At 40.3% G+C, this 16,247-nt stretch overlaps 1 protein-coding gene across 6 annotated transcripts in view; it reads right to left on the bottom strand.

Annotated features, from left to right (window-relative positions):
* COL12A1 (collagen type XII alpha 1 chain) overlaps nucleotides 1-16,247 on the bottom strand; it is a 114,533-nt gene that overhangs the window by 27,168 nt on the left and 71,118 nt on the right. For all 6 annotated transcript variants that reach the window (XM_067702755.1, XM_067702758.1, XM_067702759.1 and 3 more), the window contains 10 exons: nucleotides 15,961-16,107; nucleotides 15,356-15,430; nucleotides 10,792-10,931; nucleotides 8,777-8,900; nucleotides 8,468-8,611; nucleotides 6,550-6,714; nucleotides 4,282-4,320; nucleotides 4,045-4,183; nucleotides 689-831; nucleotides 295-404 (listed from right to left, as the gene is read on the bottom strand). In XM_067702755.1, coding sequence (XP_067558856.1) covers nucleotides 295-404; nucleotides 689-831; nucleotides 4,045-4,183; nucleotides 4,282-4,320; nucleotides 6,550-6,714; nucleotides 8,468-8,611; nucleotides 8,777-8,900; nucleotides 10,792-10,931; nucleotides 15,356-15,430; nucleotides 15,961-16,107 — 1,226 coding nt within the window. The remainder of the gene's footprint in view (nucleotides 1-294; nucleotides 405-688; nucleotides 832-4,044; nucleotides 4,184-4,281; nucleotides 4,321-6,549; nucleotides 6,715-8,467; nucleotides 8,612-8,776; nucleotides 8,901-10,791; nucleotides 10,932-15,355; nucleotides 15,431-15,960; nucleotides 16,108-16,247) is intronic.

The raw sequence follows: 16,247 nt of genomic DNA, 5'->3' as shown, positions 1-16,247 counted from the left end.
ATATACTACACGACTCATATTCTGAAAAGACATTAGCATTGAAAATACATTGAAATGTTAATAGTAGTTATCTCATGGTTAGTAGAACTATCGTTTTAAATTTCCTTCTCTGAATTAATCAAATTCTTTGAAATAAGGTATTATTTTTAAAAGACATGGCTATGTTTCCACCAGTTTAACATGACATTTTAATAAATAATAAATTAAATTAGTTTAAATTTTAAGTCATATACGTTTTTCTACAAATAACTTTTTTCTATAAATATTTATTTTTCTATAATCTTACGTTTTTACCTTATGAAAACTTCCATAGAATAATGTCTTCACTTCCTCTGTGTCAAATGTAATAGTTTGTACCTCACCCCTTGTATCCTTGTTAAAGAATGATAATGTCTTGCTAGAAGCTGTAATCAACACATAATTGTTATTAAATCAAATGCATGGACACTCTATATTGAAAGTATTAATTCTTGTTGGAGAATTCTCTAAAACAATTAATAATTTCAGTTAAGATAAAATGTAATTCAAATATTTACTGATATATTTTTAAAACTTTAAACATAAAAGCATAATCAAGTAAATATATATATATATATCTCCAGAAGGTTCTTAAAGAAAGAGAAAAGGAAAAACATAATCAAAAATATGCATGCATGTGCCTTAAAATAAGATAAATTATAATCCTTACGATCGGCAATCACCCCAACTTGTGGTTTGTAGTCTCTGTCTGTGATCTGCCAAATTGCGAAAGGGTCATTGGGAGTTTCTGGGAGAAGTCTGAATAGTAATATAATCGTATACGAAGTGGGGAGGCCATTGGGATGTAGATCTCTGTTGGATGAAACAAAATTAATTAATAAGGATTTCTCACCAGAAATAGAGGATATTTTAAATCTTTGGGCTAGAATCTCATCATGAGTAGTATTAGAAGCCATTTATAATAATCTGGCTACATATTAGAAGGGGAAAAATTTAAGAATGACCTCAAAATAGCAAACACTGAAGACCCATTATGTAAGCAGTAATAGATGATTTATAATCGGATCAAGTCACAAAAGTCTGGGAAATTGCCAAGTGGTCTTTCATCCTACTGGTAATAAATCATTTTTTCTAAGCACATAGATAATTATAAAACTATATAATGATTTTAGGGTGATAAAACTTGTATCTAGGGATGTAATTTAAAGAGAGTAAATCTTACTAAATATATTTAATTTCCAACATCAGGAGTATGAGGTCATAAGCAAGATGGCTTAAGGCTTTAATTGCGCCCTCCCTGTATCTAATAGTTTTTACACTTCCCTAGTTCTCCCTTAAAATCAAGTAAATCAAATAATCTCCAGAAGGTCACATGTTCCCCAAAACAAAACCAATAATAGATTTTATGGCCACGTACATTGTGATTCAATTAAAAGGAAATGTTTCTTGGCTCTAAGGCTGTTAGACGTAAAATGTGGCCCCATGTGTCCTTCTAGGGTTGAGTCAGTCATTGTTCTGGGGGAATCTCTGAAGCAGAATTAATGGTTTTTTGTCTGAGACCATTTAATAGCACTATCTTCCTGAAGGTAGGAAAAGGGGCTTAATAATCAGCTCTTGGAATGGACTAGAGGACACGGGGAGGGGGAAGGGTAAGCTGGGAGTGAGAGAGTGGCAGGGACATATATACACTACCAAATGTAAAATAGATAGCTAGTGGGAAGCAGCCACATAGCACAGGGAGATCAGCTCGGTGCTTTGTGACCACCTAGAGGGGTGGGATAGGGAGGGTGGGAGGGAGACGCAAGAGGGAGGTGATATGGGGATATATGTATATGTATAGCTGCTTCACTTTGTTATACAGCAGAAACCAACACACCATTGTAAAGCAATTATATTCCAATAAAGAGGTTTAACAAAAAAAATCAGCTCTTGGACAGACGAGAAGCAACTCCTCCATGGATTTTGACAGAGGGCATAGACTGTCTCTTGAGGTTTCGTGTCCTAGTACCACACTGCTAGTACTTCTGGAATATAACGCTGCCCTACTTTTTCTTTTTTTAATTTTTATTAGAGTATAGATGATTTACAATGTTGTGCTACTTTCTGCTGTACAGCAAAGTGAATCAGTTATACATATACATATCCACTCTTTTTTAGATTCTTTTCCCATATGTATAGCACAGGGAACTCTACTCAATACTCTGTAATGCCCTACTTCTTAAAGCATATGTTCTGGGCAAGCTGACACGATGCCTTTTGTATGTCCATAAACTGACCATCTTCATAATATTCCACATTAAAAATAATTTCTCCATATTAATTCATTCTCACCTAGCCCATTTTTCTCCTTTTTTAGTTAATGAGTGATTAGGAAAAAAGTTATTTAATTGCATTTATGCCTCTTTCAGCCACAAGTTCTGAATCTTAAGAGGACAGTGGTCTGTCATAAGTTAAAATGTAGGAATCACATCTTGAGGTGACAGAGTTACATGCTGGGTACTTAGGTTCATTGATAAACCTAAAACTGCGAACCAGTGTGGTTAACCATAAAAGAGTTAGGAACTCACAGTGTGGTCACACTACAATACAATCTGTGCTTCCTTAAAAGAAATGAACTTTGGTTTTACTCTGAATTTTCCGTCAGCCTTCTCAGAGCATTTCAAATTTCAGGCATCATTGGCTGACCCTGTCCTAAGTTTCGGAAAACTTTATTTCTTCTTGTTCTTTTCCCTCCATAAGATGCCAAACACATATTTTTTGACATTCAAGTGTTTTCATTCTAATAAATAAAAAGTACATATTTTGGTTATTGGACCCAGGTACAAACTTTCATCAAGTAAAATAACCAACATCTAGAGCTACCCAACAGATTGCCAGAGCACCAGCCAATAAAAACTAACTGTTGGGTTTCCCTGGTGGTGCAGTGGGTGAGAGTCCGCCTGCCGATGCAGGGGACACGGGTTCGTGCCCCGGTCCGGGAAGATCCCACATGTCGCGGAGCGGCTGGGCCCGTGAGCCATGGCCGCTGAGCCTGAGCGTCCGGAGCCTGTGCTCCGCAATGGGAGAGGCCACAACAGTGAGAGGCCCGCGTACCGCAAAAAAAAAAAAAAAAAAAAAAAAAAAAAAAAAACCATCTAACCAGCATTCAGATTAAGAAATAGGACATAACCTGTTGTAGTAGCCTAGTAGCTTCCTATGTACCCTTGTCCAGTTTCCCCCATTCCCTACAAAGGTAACTATACTATCCTAACTTCTAACACCATAGGTTAGTTTGCCTGATTTTGAACTCTATATAGTAGCAACCATGGAATATACTATTTTGTGTTTAGCTTCTTTTGCTCAGCCTTTTAAAAAAGAGATCTGTCAAGGGCTTCCCTGGTGGCGCAGTGGTTGAGAGTCCGCCTGCCAATGCAGGGGACACGGGTTTGTGCCCCAGTCCGGGAAGATCCCACATGCCGCAGAGCGGCTGGGCCCGTGAGCCATGGCCGCTGAGCCTGCACGTCCGGAGCCTGTGCTCCGCGACGGGAGAGGCCACAGCAGTGTGAGGCCTACGTACCGCAAAAAATATATGAAATAAAATAATTTTAATAAAACTAACTGCTGCCTGTCAGATCACAGATCATGGACAAGCAAGGCCACTGCAGTCTTTCATCTTGTGGAGTCGGAAACACTGGGGAGAATTCCTCTTCTCATTCTGCGTTGATTCCATGCAGTCCCTCTGCACCAAGGGAGAAACGTTCAAAAGAAGAAGTTGCCTCCCTGTTTAAACGACCTCTCTTAGCAGCGTAACTATAATCCTAGACTTAAATTCAAAAGGATCAGTAATCCATCATATGGCAGACACAGGATGAGATTCTTGGGTCTCAGAGTAGCAAGCTTGAGTCCTAGTCTCCCGTGTGACCCAATGGAACGCAGTTAACCCAACTGTACTTAAGGAAACTAAACCAGGTCATCCATAGGACTCAATTCTAAAATACCAGGGTTCTAAGACATCAGCAAAGATTCCAAGCCTCAAAAAAGCATCTGGCCCGTGGTAAGAAAGGGAACTCCTGTTGTCACACTCACGCTGTAGGCTGATTCACAAAGGCGTTCTTCTGAAGCCTGTAAGACGAGTGGCTGGGAAAAGACCCTGACTCCAAAGAGACTCCTTGCACAAAAGCAAAATTCTTTTCTGTCAGGTTGTATGCTTCAAGCATCTTAAAACCTGTACATCAGAAAAAAAATATATATTGAAATGAGGTCATTTTAATTATCTTATTGCTTGAAATCCTGAAATAAATTAGCCCGAGTATGAACGCTTACCTGGTGAGGTGTAGCCATCCAAATAAATGAGAGGACAACCTGCAAAGCACAGTGTTCTTTAAGTACGATTCACCAACAAGGTATACAAACATTATACACGCACAGAAAGCACCTGCGTACATACATCAAGTAACAAACCTGTTCATTCATTTATAAAACATTATCAATCTAACCTCTTCTGAGTTATTTTGTGTAGACTTTCCACGTGTACGTGAAATTATACTACTGACCAGTGTGGCCATGTTTTCTGGACATTCTCCAGTCCAGCTGGAATTTTACAATGTTCTTAAGAATGGTAAGATTGGGGCTTCCCTGGTGGTGCAGTGGTTAAGAATCCGTCTGCCAATGTGGGGGACACAGGTTCGAGCCCTGGTCCGGGAGGATCCCACATGCCGCGGAGCAACTGGGCCCGTGAGCCACAACTGCTGAGCCTGCGCTCTGCAGCCTGCGAGCCACAGCTACTGAGCTCGCGTGCTACAACTACCGAAGCCCATGCGCCTAGAGCGCGTGCTCCGCAACAAGAGAAGCCACCGCAATGAGAAGCCGCACACCGCAACGAGGAGTGGCCCCGGCTCGCCGCAACTAGAGAAAGCCTGCACACAGCAACAAAGACCCACCGCAGCCAAAAATAAATTAAAAAAAAAAAAAAAAGAACGGTAAGATTGAATTAGAGGGGGGAAATTTATAGATGTTTTTCAATAGATTAAAGAACTTTTACTGATGAGGATGATTATAATTTTTGTGACTTTCTGTTTGAATAAAAAAAAAAATCCCACAAGGACTCAGAGGTGAAAAATATACAAATCAATTTTCACTGCAAAGTAAAGGAGCTGTTACAGTGGAGGATTCCTGGACTGAATGTCAATATTATGACATAGGGTGAGTGTGCTTCGTGTTTGGTAATTGCAATCATTGTTGCTTTTGTTGTGGTCATCCATTTACAATACTTGGTGTCAGTTGATTTATCTCTTGTAAAAATAAAATACAGTGTGAGTTGTGGAAAAAAAAATAGAAATCTAAAAAAAAAAGAACTTTTCTCCCAGGAAACTTCAGATTTGTGCAAGGGCAGGAGGCGTTTGTCGCCACCCAGTCTTCTCTGCCAAGCCATGGAGGCTCACACTGGCCACCAAACCTCACAGTGGCAGGTGTACAGCGGGTCTCACCCTGGGCCCTGGAGCTGGGGCAGCACAGGGCTGCATCCGGGACCTCGTGGAATGGAGGGGGCAGCTGCTGCTCCCTGCTCACTTGCACTAGTGTGATTCCATTCTGAGCTTCGGCGAAGTTTTACGGTAAACCACCGACGTTTGTTTACTACTGCCGCCTCCAACCCGAGTTCTGAGATCTCAATATAATGTTTCATAGGGGAAAACATAACACTTAAAAAGCACAGCCCTGCCTGGGATCAGGGGTCTAGACCAGCCACGCAACTGTCTCCATAATCTAAGACCCCAAGACTCAGAGTTCATGGATGGAGAAGAGGAACAAACCAACTTCGGTAATCAATCTTTTGTCCTTCACTGTATTTTAAGAGTTGAGCTTGAGGTCTCGGTATAATATGAAAAGTCTACACCCAAGTAAACAAGTGGGAACCAAGTGAATTTCTACAGTGCACACTCACACAAGTCAGTTTTCTCGTGGCTCTCCTGAAATACGGATGTTGACGGAACAAATACCAATTGATTGCTAACAGGGAAAAACCTTCATCCCACGGAATGCTTCTATAAATGCATTTCTAAGTTGAAGATTAATTTTCTCAAATGTCACAGGCATTGGGACGGTGGGAAAAGGATATATTCAAACACTTTATTTCCATACAAGGAACATTACGTCTTCAAGGCTAAAAATGGACCTCTGACAAGCACACAGTTAGCATGATCTCAATAGGAACAGTGATTCATCAGGTTCTCAAGTGGTTTCCCAGGATCTGTTTATGCACAGACTTGATCTCGTTCGTATAGGATAGGGAACGGTCTACCCCAGCGGTCCCCAACCTTTTCGGTACCGGGGATTGGTTTCGTGAAAGACAATTTTTCCACGGACGGCGGGCGGTGGCGGTTCAGGTGGTGATGCAAGCAATGGGGAGCGGCTGTAAATACAGACGAAGTTTCGCTCACTCACCCGCTGCTCACCTCCTGCTGTGCGGTCCAGTTCCTAACAGGCTGTGGACCAGTCCCAGTCCGCGGCCCAGGGGTTGGGGACCCCTGGTCTGCTCAGTAGTTACTTTTGCAAAACAACTGAGACTATGGACCCATGTGGGTCATGACTTACTTGAAGTGGCAGTTTCACAGACGAATGTGATGAGGTTGTCCTCTATCTTCTCAAAAGATTCAAAGTCGTCCACAATGAACACGTGCCGCTCGCTAGGTTTGCTGGCTATGTTGGCAAGTTCGTTGTAGTCGACGTCAGCCACGCCAACTACAAAGACACTGAACCCTGCAGAGCAGTGTTTATAGAGAGAATTACACATCCTTTTTTCCATCCTTTATGGTTTAAACAATTCAAAACAAAATCTTATCAGAAATGATGCCATATTTTCTCAGCTAATGCAACAAGTTCTTTTAATTGACATAAACTCTCTTTAATGAACATGTACTTTTTCCAGGTCTTCCTACTTTCTGGTTTATAAAATTCAATTAATTGGATTTCCTAAAATAAAGTCTTAACAATTAAAAGATGAACATTTTAATAGCAGAATGACTTAATGTGGTACTCATTTCCTTCCACACATCCACAGTCCTAATATACCCATTCATTCTGCAGCTGTCTTAGGCAACATTAACATTTCAAGCTCATGTGCCTCAGAAACCAACAATGGGCTCATTTTAAACTCTGAATTCCTGAAACTGATTTACTCAATAAACTCAGGCTCAAAGTCAGCACTGTGACCACTTTCAAAATGGAATCTACAAGTCCCCCTGGCAATAAACTTTCACTTATTTAGGCTAATACAAATAAACAAAGTTTTCACTCCAAAAGCTTAATTCAACAGTAGAATTAGTTACATAATTAGATATAAATAAGGTAACTTGAGAAGCAAGCATTCATAACCCCAAAGTTAAATCACAAAGGAGCCTAAAATATACAGGAATCTGCTCAAAGTGCATAACGTAACAGCAACAACTTATAAAAAGATCAGTGCATAGAACAATCTCTGTTGTAAGAAGACACAGTATGACTTAGCACTAGTCATGACTCACTTTTAGCCAAAGACCCATGTATGTGCAGATGACAAATTCCATGTAACGAAGGACTTTACGATTTACACCACAATAAATCATGCATAGCATAGAATTCTCTCTAAAATATGTCCACCTTGGACGCTGCCTGAAGGATTGGGGGTGTTCATGCAACTATAAAGACTTAGTTTCATCTCTAATCATCCTGAATACCTAATCCAAAGGGCAGTGTAACAAGGAGGCTTTCAGCATGTTTGATTGACAAGATCTACACCAGCAATATCTCCCTGAGGTCTCTCTGCTCCTTTGCAGTGAACCTTCCAGCAATCTGTTTGGGATCTGCATCTGCCAGGACGTGCTAAACCGATGCCTCTCCTTGCATAGGACTGAACCAGCATCAAGACTCATTTATGCTATGGCAGGAAGCCTGCTCGAGGATCATCCCATTACTGCTGTTGTGTAGGCTTCCAGCCACTATGGGGGACTGACCCTGAGGCACGTCTTATACAAAGAATACACCATGTCATTTCTGAGCAATTATCAAACCATTCCATGATGAAATGTAAACTAACATTAGAAGGGTATGGAATACAGACTAAAACAGAAACTAAAGTAAAATCAGTAATTTTGGTCTTTTGCAATCATTCCTGGACGTTTGAAACTGTGAAAATAATGAGTGCCATCACGAGGCATCAGACTTAAGCTCGTGTGATGTGGAAAACAAACTTACGGTCACCCGGGGGTAAGGAGGTGGGGGACAAACTGGGAGATTGGGATTGACACATACACATTACTATATATAAAACAGATAACTAATAAGAACCTGCTGTATAGCACAGGGAACTCTACTCAATACTCAGTAATGGCCTATATGGGAAAAGAATCTGAAAAAGAGTGGATATATGTATATGTACAACTGAATCACTTTGCTGTACACCTGAAACTAACGCAACATTGTAAATCAACTAGACTCTAATAAAATTTTTTTTTAAATGTATGCTTGTGTTTACCTGACTGTTGGATGACCAAAGCTGCCTTCTTGACCTCGTCCTGTGACCGACCGTCTGTGACCACGACCAGCACCTTGGGGACATTCTTCCTCATACCACTCTCCCAGGTCAAGACCTTCTCCTTGATAAACGTGAGAGCTTTGCCTATAGAATGTGGCATGGAACATTTTAGTGTCATCTCAGTGGAAGCTCTCCAAGTGCCCTTAGCCACGCCCAACCGAGAAGCAATTGAATGTTAGAGTTACACTCCGCCTATCACTCCAAAGGCTTTGGAGAGTAAAGGTCTATGTACACGCGGATGAACTGTACCTGTTCTTGTGTTTCCTCCTCTGTACCGGATATTCTGGAGGGCCCCGAGGGCCAGGGCCTTGTCGTTGTACGTGTTCAGCTTAAACTCAGACTTGACCTCGTCGCTGTACTGCACAAATGAGACCTGAAAGGAAAGGCGGTTTGGTGGTGAGGGTAAGTCGCCTCTTTTAATGTTTCAATTGTCAAGTGATTCTTCTAGCTGCATAATGGGAAAAAGAAGTCTATTAGACCTGACAGAATATGGTATGCTCTTTATAGCTAATATTATAACACTGACTACTGTTGTCTCACTAAATTCTCTGATTTCTGATCTTCAATGAAAGTGTCAGTAATTGATATGAATAATGTACATGCACTGTATTTATTCTCTAGGATGTAAGAAGGGATGGGTAAAGCTGGAGAGCAATGAGATTCCAAGATCAGAAATGAGAACATACCATCTTGAGCTCAAATACTGGCTAAGCAATTGCTTCTCAGACAACTGACCCTTCTCACTGACCACATCTATTCTTCATTGTAATATAAAAATGGCACATAAGTGATAATAATCAGCACTCGTCACCAATTCAGTGACAGTGTGATTTAGTGGAAAGAATAAAAGCTTTATAGTCAGGATTCAATGGGCTCAAATCCTAGCGCTGCCAGTTAATAGCTTTGTGACATTGGGTAGGCTCCCAACATCTCTGGGCCTTTGTTTTTTATCAGTAAAATGGAGATAATTATACTTACTTCTATGGCCAGTTTAAGGAATGAGAATCATGTATACAAAGTAGCTGGCACATAGAAGTTAATAAAATATGGTAGCTTTTTTTCTTATTTTTTATCAGAAATCTTAATTTCTAAAAGGATTTCAAAAAAGGCTTACTTGCTCACACTTTAAGACTGTAACTAGCCTGACATTTTACTCTTCTTGGGTTGGAATAACATCTACAGAATTATTTGGGGATTTGAAATTCAACATATTCCACAAAGCATTATTGCATAAAAGAAGACATGATTTGTTTATGAAATTATTTGTGATTTATGTCAAAAATCTCTTATTTTCATAACATCTCTAAGATGTACCTGCCTAAATAAAGAAGAAACTTCACCAAGAGAAATGGGAAGGGAAAGAGGATTCAGAAAAATAATAACACAATACAGTCTCTTGCCTTAAGGAGTCAATGATTTAGACAGAAGAGAATCACACAAATAGTGACAATATAAAGAGATACGTGCCGTAACGGCAACATAAACAAAACCCTTCAGGAGTCTGAAATGCCTAAAACTATCAAGGAAGCCTCTCCAGAAAGGGTGGAATTGAAGTGGGTCTTCGAGGTTGCAGAATCCAGGTAGTAAGTAACAGAGCCACCGGCCCTGAGTCCAGGGGTATGTTGGGAGTGGAGGAGATTCTCAGCTTTACTGGTGGGTCAGAGCTAAGCGAGGAATTATTCTTTGAGGTGTGTCATGGAAGGATTAATTTTTCTAAGTTCCCACTCTAGTGAAAGCAATAAATTTGGAGTGATTCCAAAGCAAGATAATTGGTAGTTATCATTGTAGGAAAACAAATTAATTTCCCTTTGAGTTAACAATGGCCTTTCTTCTTCTGGTTCAGGTAATATCTGCAGTGTCATGATAGAGGGGGCAGTAGGGTTCCACACAGCCCCTCCAGTCACTATCCATCACTGAATCTCCTGACTTAACGGGTACAACAATCACAATGCATTTAACTTCCAGAACATAAAATGACCTTTCAGGAAACTGTATCATTGTCAAAAGATTTAAGCAGGAAGTTAGAGTTAGACTCCCCTAAATTCTGCAACAGGAATATCATCTCGCCAAGAGAATACCTAGAGGAATATTTATTTTTCTCTTTATTTATCATATGCACCCAAGTCCTTCCCAAAAGTCTATGTGTAAAGGAAAGAGAAAATAACAAAGTCAAAATGGAGTTTATACTGAAAAGTCTTTCTACTTAAAAGTTTAAAGGAAAGAGCAAGACATTACAGATGAATAACCTTTGAAACGACACCCACCTGAATTCCAGCAGGACTGATTTCATCAAAGGCTCCCACAGTATTGAAGATGAATTTTACAACTTTGTTAAAATTATCATCCCCGATACTCCAGGAGGCATCAGTCAAGAATACAATATCTGCCTTGGCCCCTTTGCACACTGGGGGAAAAACACAGAGGAAGCCCCAAATCTCATGAATTCTTTCATTTAAGTGAAGTTACACAACTGAGACACGTAATCTAACACCCTGCTACTCCTCCAAGCGTGGTTCAGCAGCAACGGCATCGCCTGGGAGCCTGATAGAAATGCAGAGTCCTGGGGCCCACCCCAAATGTCCTGCAACCGAATCAACAGTAGCAAGGTGCCAGATGATTCATGGGCCCAGTGAAGTCTGAAAAGCGCTAGTCTAACTGGCCCTCAATTTCTGCTCTGGAATTACTCCATCTGGTCATTCTGCAAACATACGCTCCCTCCTCATGGGATTCTTCAAGGAGCTTCAAACAATAACTAAGGAGGAAATCAAGTGAAAAAACAACCATGCTCAGAACTTAAGAAGAGCCCTCAGTGGGTTTGGAGATTTTTGTATATAATTATCAAAGACTTGGTGTAGATAAGGTGTCTTTTCATTTTAAATTAGGCCACTAGAATCATATGGAGGGAGGGAAGGGATGGAATAAAATAAAGAAACACCTTTAATTAGAATCTTCAGACTTGAAAGCTAAAAATTCTGAAAATAAAAATTTAACATTTTAGTGATAAAAGCTTACCGTGTAGAATGTATAACACCAAGAATAAACCCTAATGTAAATATGGACTTTGGTGATAAAGATGTGGCAATATAGGTTCACAGGATGTATCAAACGTCCCACTCCGGGTTGGCAGGGGGGATGTTGAGAGTGGAGGGAGGCTGTGCAGGTGAGGGGGCAGGGCATGTCGGGACTTCTGTGTACTTTCAGCTCAAATTTGCTGTGAACCTGAAACTGCTCTAAAAAATAAAGCCTATGAAGAAAAAAACCTTAACATGTCTTTTTTTTTTTCAAAATTCACAATCTTATATGTTGTGGAATACGAATACACCAGAGAAGTAAGTCATTACCACCAAAAAGGTAACAAACATATCCATGCCCCCCAAAAGTTCACTGGTGTCCTTTTATAATAGTCTCTCCCTGTCAGTCCTCTCCACACCCCTTCCCATCCCCAGAAAATCACTGATCTCCTTTTGACACGATAGATTAATTTGAGTTTTCCAGAATTTTATATAAATGGAATCAGACAGTATCTTTTTTTTTTTCCTCAGGCATCTTGCACCCAGCACCATCATTTGCAGATTCATCTATGCTGTTGTGTTTAACAATAGCTTGTTCCTTTCTCTTGCTGAGAAGAATTCCATTTATTCCATTATTGCTTATTATTTCACTTTTTCATGAACATTTGGGTCATTTCCTGTTTTTTTCCAATTACCTGGTTTTTTTTTTCTTACAAATAAAACTGCTATGAATATTCATGTAGAAGTCTTTGTGGGAACATATGCTTTCATTTCTCTTGGTTTAGCACCTTGTAATGAAATGACTGAGTGGTACCGTAGGTTTATGTTCAACTTTAAGAAACTGTCAAGCTGTTTCCAGTGTAGTTATACATTTTACATTCCCACCAGCGGCGTATGACGGTTCTAGGTACTCTACGTCTTTGCCAACACGTGGTCATTTTAATCTTAGACATCCTAATAGGTGTAGTGGTGTCTCATTGTGGTTTTGGCTTGCATGTCTCTAATGACTGATACTGAGTATTCACACATCTTCTTTGGTAAAATGTCTTTTCAGATTTTTTCCTCACTTATTAAAATTGGGTTGTTTGTATTTTTATTACTGTGATTTGAGAATTATTTATGTAATATGGATATAAGTATTTTAGCAGATTATGTGATTTGTAAATATTTTCTCCTAATCTGCGACTTGTCTTCTCATTCTCTTAACAATGTTGTTCAAAGAGAAGTTCTTAATTTTGATGAAGTACAATTTATCAGTTATTTCTTTGCTCACATTTTTGGTGTGATATGGAAGAAATCTTGGCCTAATTTCAGGTCACAAAGGTTTATAGATTCATTATTATATGTGGGTTTATGATCCATTTTTTAAGATGTTTTTTTATCGTGGTAAAAGCCACATAATATAAAACAAACTATTTTAACCACATTTAACTATACAGTTCAGTGGCACTAAATACCTTCACATTACTGTGAAACTCTTACCATCATCCAGCTCCCTAATTTTTTACCTTCCTCAACTGAAACTCTGTCCCCACTGAACACTAACTCCCCATTCCCCCTCCCCACCCCCCATTGCCCTCCTGCCCCGGCATCTACCAAAGTACTTTCTGACTCTACGAATCTGACTGTTCTAGGTACTTCATTTAAGGGGAATCAAACAGTATTTTTCTGCACCTACTGTATAGTGGAATGCATTTTTAAGGTAAACTTAATATATGCCCTACAAACAGATTGTACCTTCTTTTTTTTTTCCCCTGTGCTATACAGTAGGTTCTCAATTAGTTATCTATTGTATACATAGTAGTGTATATATGTTAAATCCCAATCTCCCAATTTATCCCACCCCCTTTCCCCACCTTGGTGTCCACACGTTTGTTCTCTATGTCTGTGTCTCAATTTCTGCTTTGTAAATAGGTTCATCTGTACTATTTTTCTAGATTCCACATAGATGCGTTAATATATGATATTTGTTTTTCTCTTTCTGACTTACTTCACTCTGTATGACAGTCTCTAGGTCCATCCACGCCTCTGCAAATGGCACAATTTCCTTTTTGTGGCTGAGTAACATTCCATTGTATATACGTACCACATCTTCTTTATCCATTCCTCTGTTGATGGACATTTAGGTTACTTCCACGTCCTGGCTATTGTAAACAGTATTGTAAATAGCTGCAATGAACATTGTGGTACATGACTCTTTTTGAATTATGGTTTTCTCAGGGTATATGCCCAGGAGTGGCATTGCTGGGTCATATGGTAGTTCTATTTTTAGTTTTTTAAGGAACCTCCATACTGTTCTCCATAGTGGCTGTATCAATTTACATTCCCACCGACAGTGCAAGAGGGTTCCCTTTTCTCCACACCCTCTCCAGCATTTACTGTTTGTAGATTTTTGGATGATGGCCATTCTGACCAGTGTGAGGTGATACCTCACTGTAGTTTTGATTAGCATTTTTCTAATAATTAGTGATGTTGAGCATCTTTTCATGTGCCTCTTGGCCATCTGCATGTCTTCTTTGGAGAAATGTCTATTTAGGTCTTCTGCCCATTTTTGGATTGGGCTGTTTGTTTTTTTTGATATTGAGCTGCATGAGCTGCTTGTATATTTTGGAGATTAATCCTTTGTCAGTTGCTTCGTTTGCAAATATTTTCTCCCGTTCTGAGGGTTGTCTTTTCGTCTTGCTTAACATGTCTTTAAGCCAAAAATATTTACTGAATTCCTTTCAACAGTCTAAAGAAACACACTACTATTTTATCCCATAATAATACACTTTTAATTTTACTTCTTTAATAGGCTTAATAACCATAACGTTCTAGAGCCTTCTAAGAGAAAAGAAAAATACTTTCAATTAAATGTTGGAAACAGAATGTGGGAAAAGAATAAACCGGTAGTTAATTAGCTAAAACTTAATTTGATGAAGCACTGAGCATTGCCCCAAATTACTGAGATACCAATCTTTATAGCTCAGTCTATGTCTTTTTACCAGTTTACTACAAGGGACAAATATGTCTCCAACCTTGGTGAATGGAAATATTTTAGCTTTGTGTAATCCAGGGCCCTTCTTAGGTCAGAAGCCAGGAATTCCAAAGCCAAAGGCCCAGGGGTTATGCTGCAAATTTAGCCCAAAAGGTCCCCAGTGCCTGTTGATGCCAGCAGCCACAAGACAGAAATGCCCTCCGTGTGACAATGGATTATTTAAGGCATCCCTAGACCTTCATCTGCAAAATCGAGGAAACGGAGTTCCAGCTGAAGAGGCAGAGTGGTTTATCACTGGGTTTTTTTGTTTTTTTTTTTTTAATGTCGGTTCATCGGTTTGTTTATTAATTTATTTTTGGCTGTGTTGGGTCTTCGTTTCTGTGCGAGGGCTTTCTCTAGTTGTGGCGAGCGGGGGTCACTCTTCATCGCGGTGCGTGGGCCTCTCACTGTCGCGGCCTCTCTTGTTGCGGAGCACAGGCTCTGGACACGCAGGCTCAGTAGTTGTGGTTCACAGGCTCTAGAGCGCAGGCTCAGTAGTTGTGGCTCATGGACCTAGTTGCTCCACGGCATGTGGGATCTTCCCAGACCAGGGCTCGAACCCGTGTCCCCTGCATCGGCAGGCAGACTCTCAACCACTGCGCCACCAGGGAAGCCCTATGACTGGTTTTATTCACACTAAAATGGGCCTGGAGCAGAAGAGCAAATGCCTGGTAATCTTTGCCTTTAATTGAAAAACTCTTTAGCAGGAATAATAGGTCAGAAATGTTCTATATCAACTGCGTAAGTAAGAAGGCTATCAATCCCGATCAGCTGAATGCATTGCCTAATGGCTGTACTTACCTTCCCGGGCTGGTGGAATCGTGGGAGGGGGAGGAGGTGTAGGCGGCTCTGTAGGAGCTTCTGTGGGTTTTACAGCTAGAATTAAAAAGAATAATTAGAAAAACGCAACATGTGCACATTTCATATCTCAGAAAGTAAATTTTTAGAGCCATTTCAGTCCTCGATAACGAATCAAGTGTCATGGGCACTGACATACTGGGAATCCTATCTTATCCAAAATTGGTACCATTGGTAGTCACTCAACATTGACTACAGCAGCACGAAGCAAAGCCCAGATGCAAAGGGAGAGCGTAAGACCTTCAGATACAGTCAGATGAGCAGAGATCACCAACACGGATCCATGTGCACCTTTCACTGTCAGCTAGAGCCAGCTCTCCCTCCTTTAGGTCATTCCTTACAATTACGCCAGCTCTAACAGGGCAGCACGGATCTGCTGCAGATAAAGGTGCTGAACCAGCTGCAGACGCCACCTCAAGGACCTGCCATCATGTCACTATTGCCGCTCGTAAGGAGAAGTGTCACACAGGAGTCACTTATGTCTCCCACACCCAGAGCATCCTACTCTGAAGCCTTACAGAGACTCCCCGGATTACTCAAACACTTACTAGTATGTTCTTTGACAGAGACACCTGGTCCCTCAAGATTTGGTGTCTGCACAAAGACAGTGACGCCATAATCAGTGTCTGGTGACAGGCCGGTGAAACAGTGACTGGTTTCTGATCCACGCACTGTAATTTCCTGTCCTCTTGTTCCTGATTAGGACAGCAGAGGAAAAATGCCAGTGTCACCAGCAATTATCTTTAAAGACATTCTGATACATCATTTTATAAATAGAATGACACCTTTACTGAAGTTTTAAATGTAGCTACTATGTGCTCCAGGTCATTTTTTT

The sequence above is a fragment of the Pseudorca crassidens genome, chromosome 13 (genome assembly GCF_039906515.1).
Source record: "Pseudorca crassidens isolate mPseCra1 chromosome 13, mPseCra1.hap1, whole genome shotgun sequence".
NCBI classification, from domain to species: domain Eukaryota; kingdom Metazoa; phylum Chordata; class Mammalia; order Artiodactyla; family Delphinidae; genus Pseudorca; species Pseudorca crassidens.
This window is presented reverse-complemented; position numbering and strand designations above follow the sequence as displayed.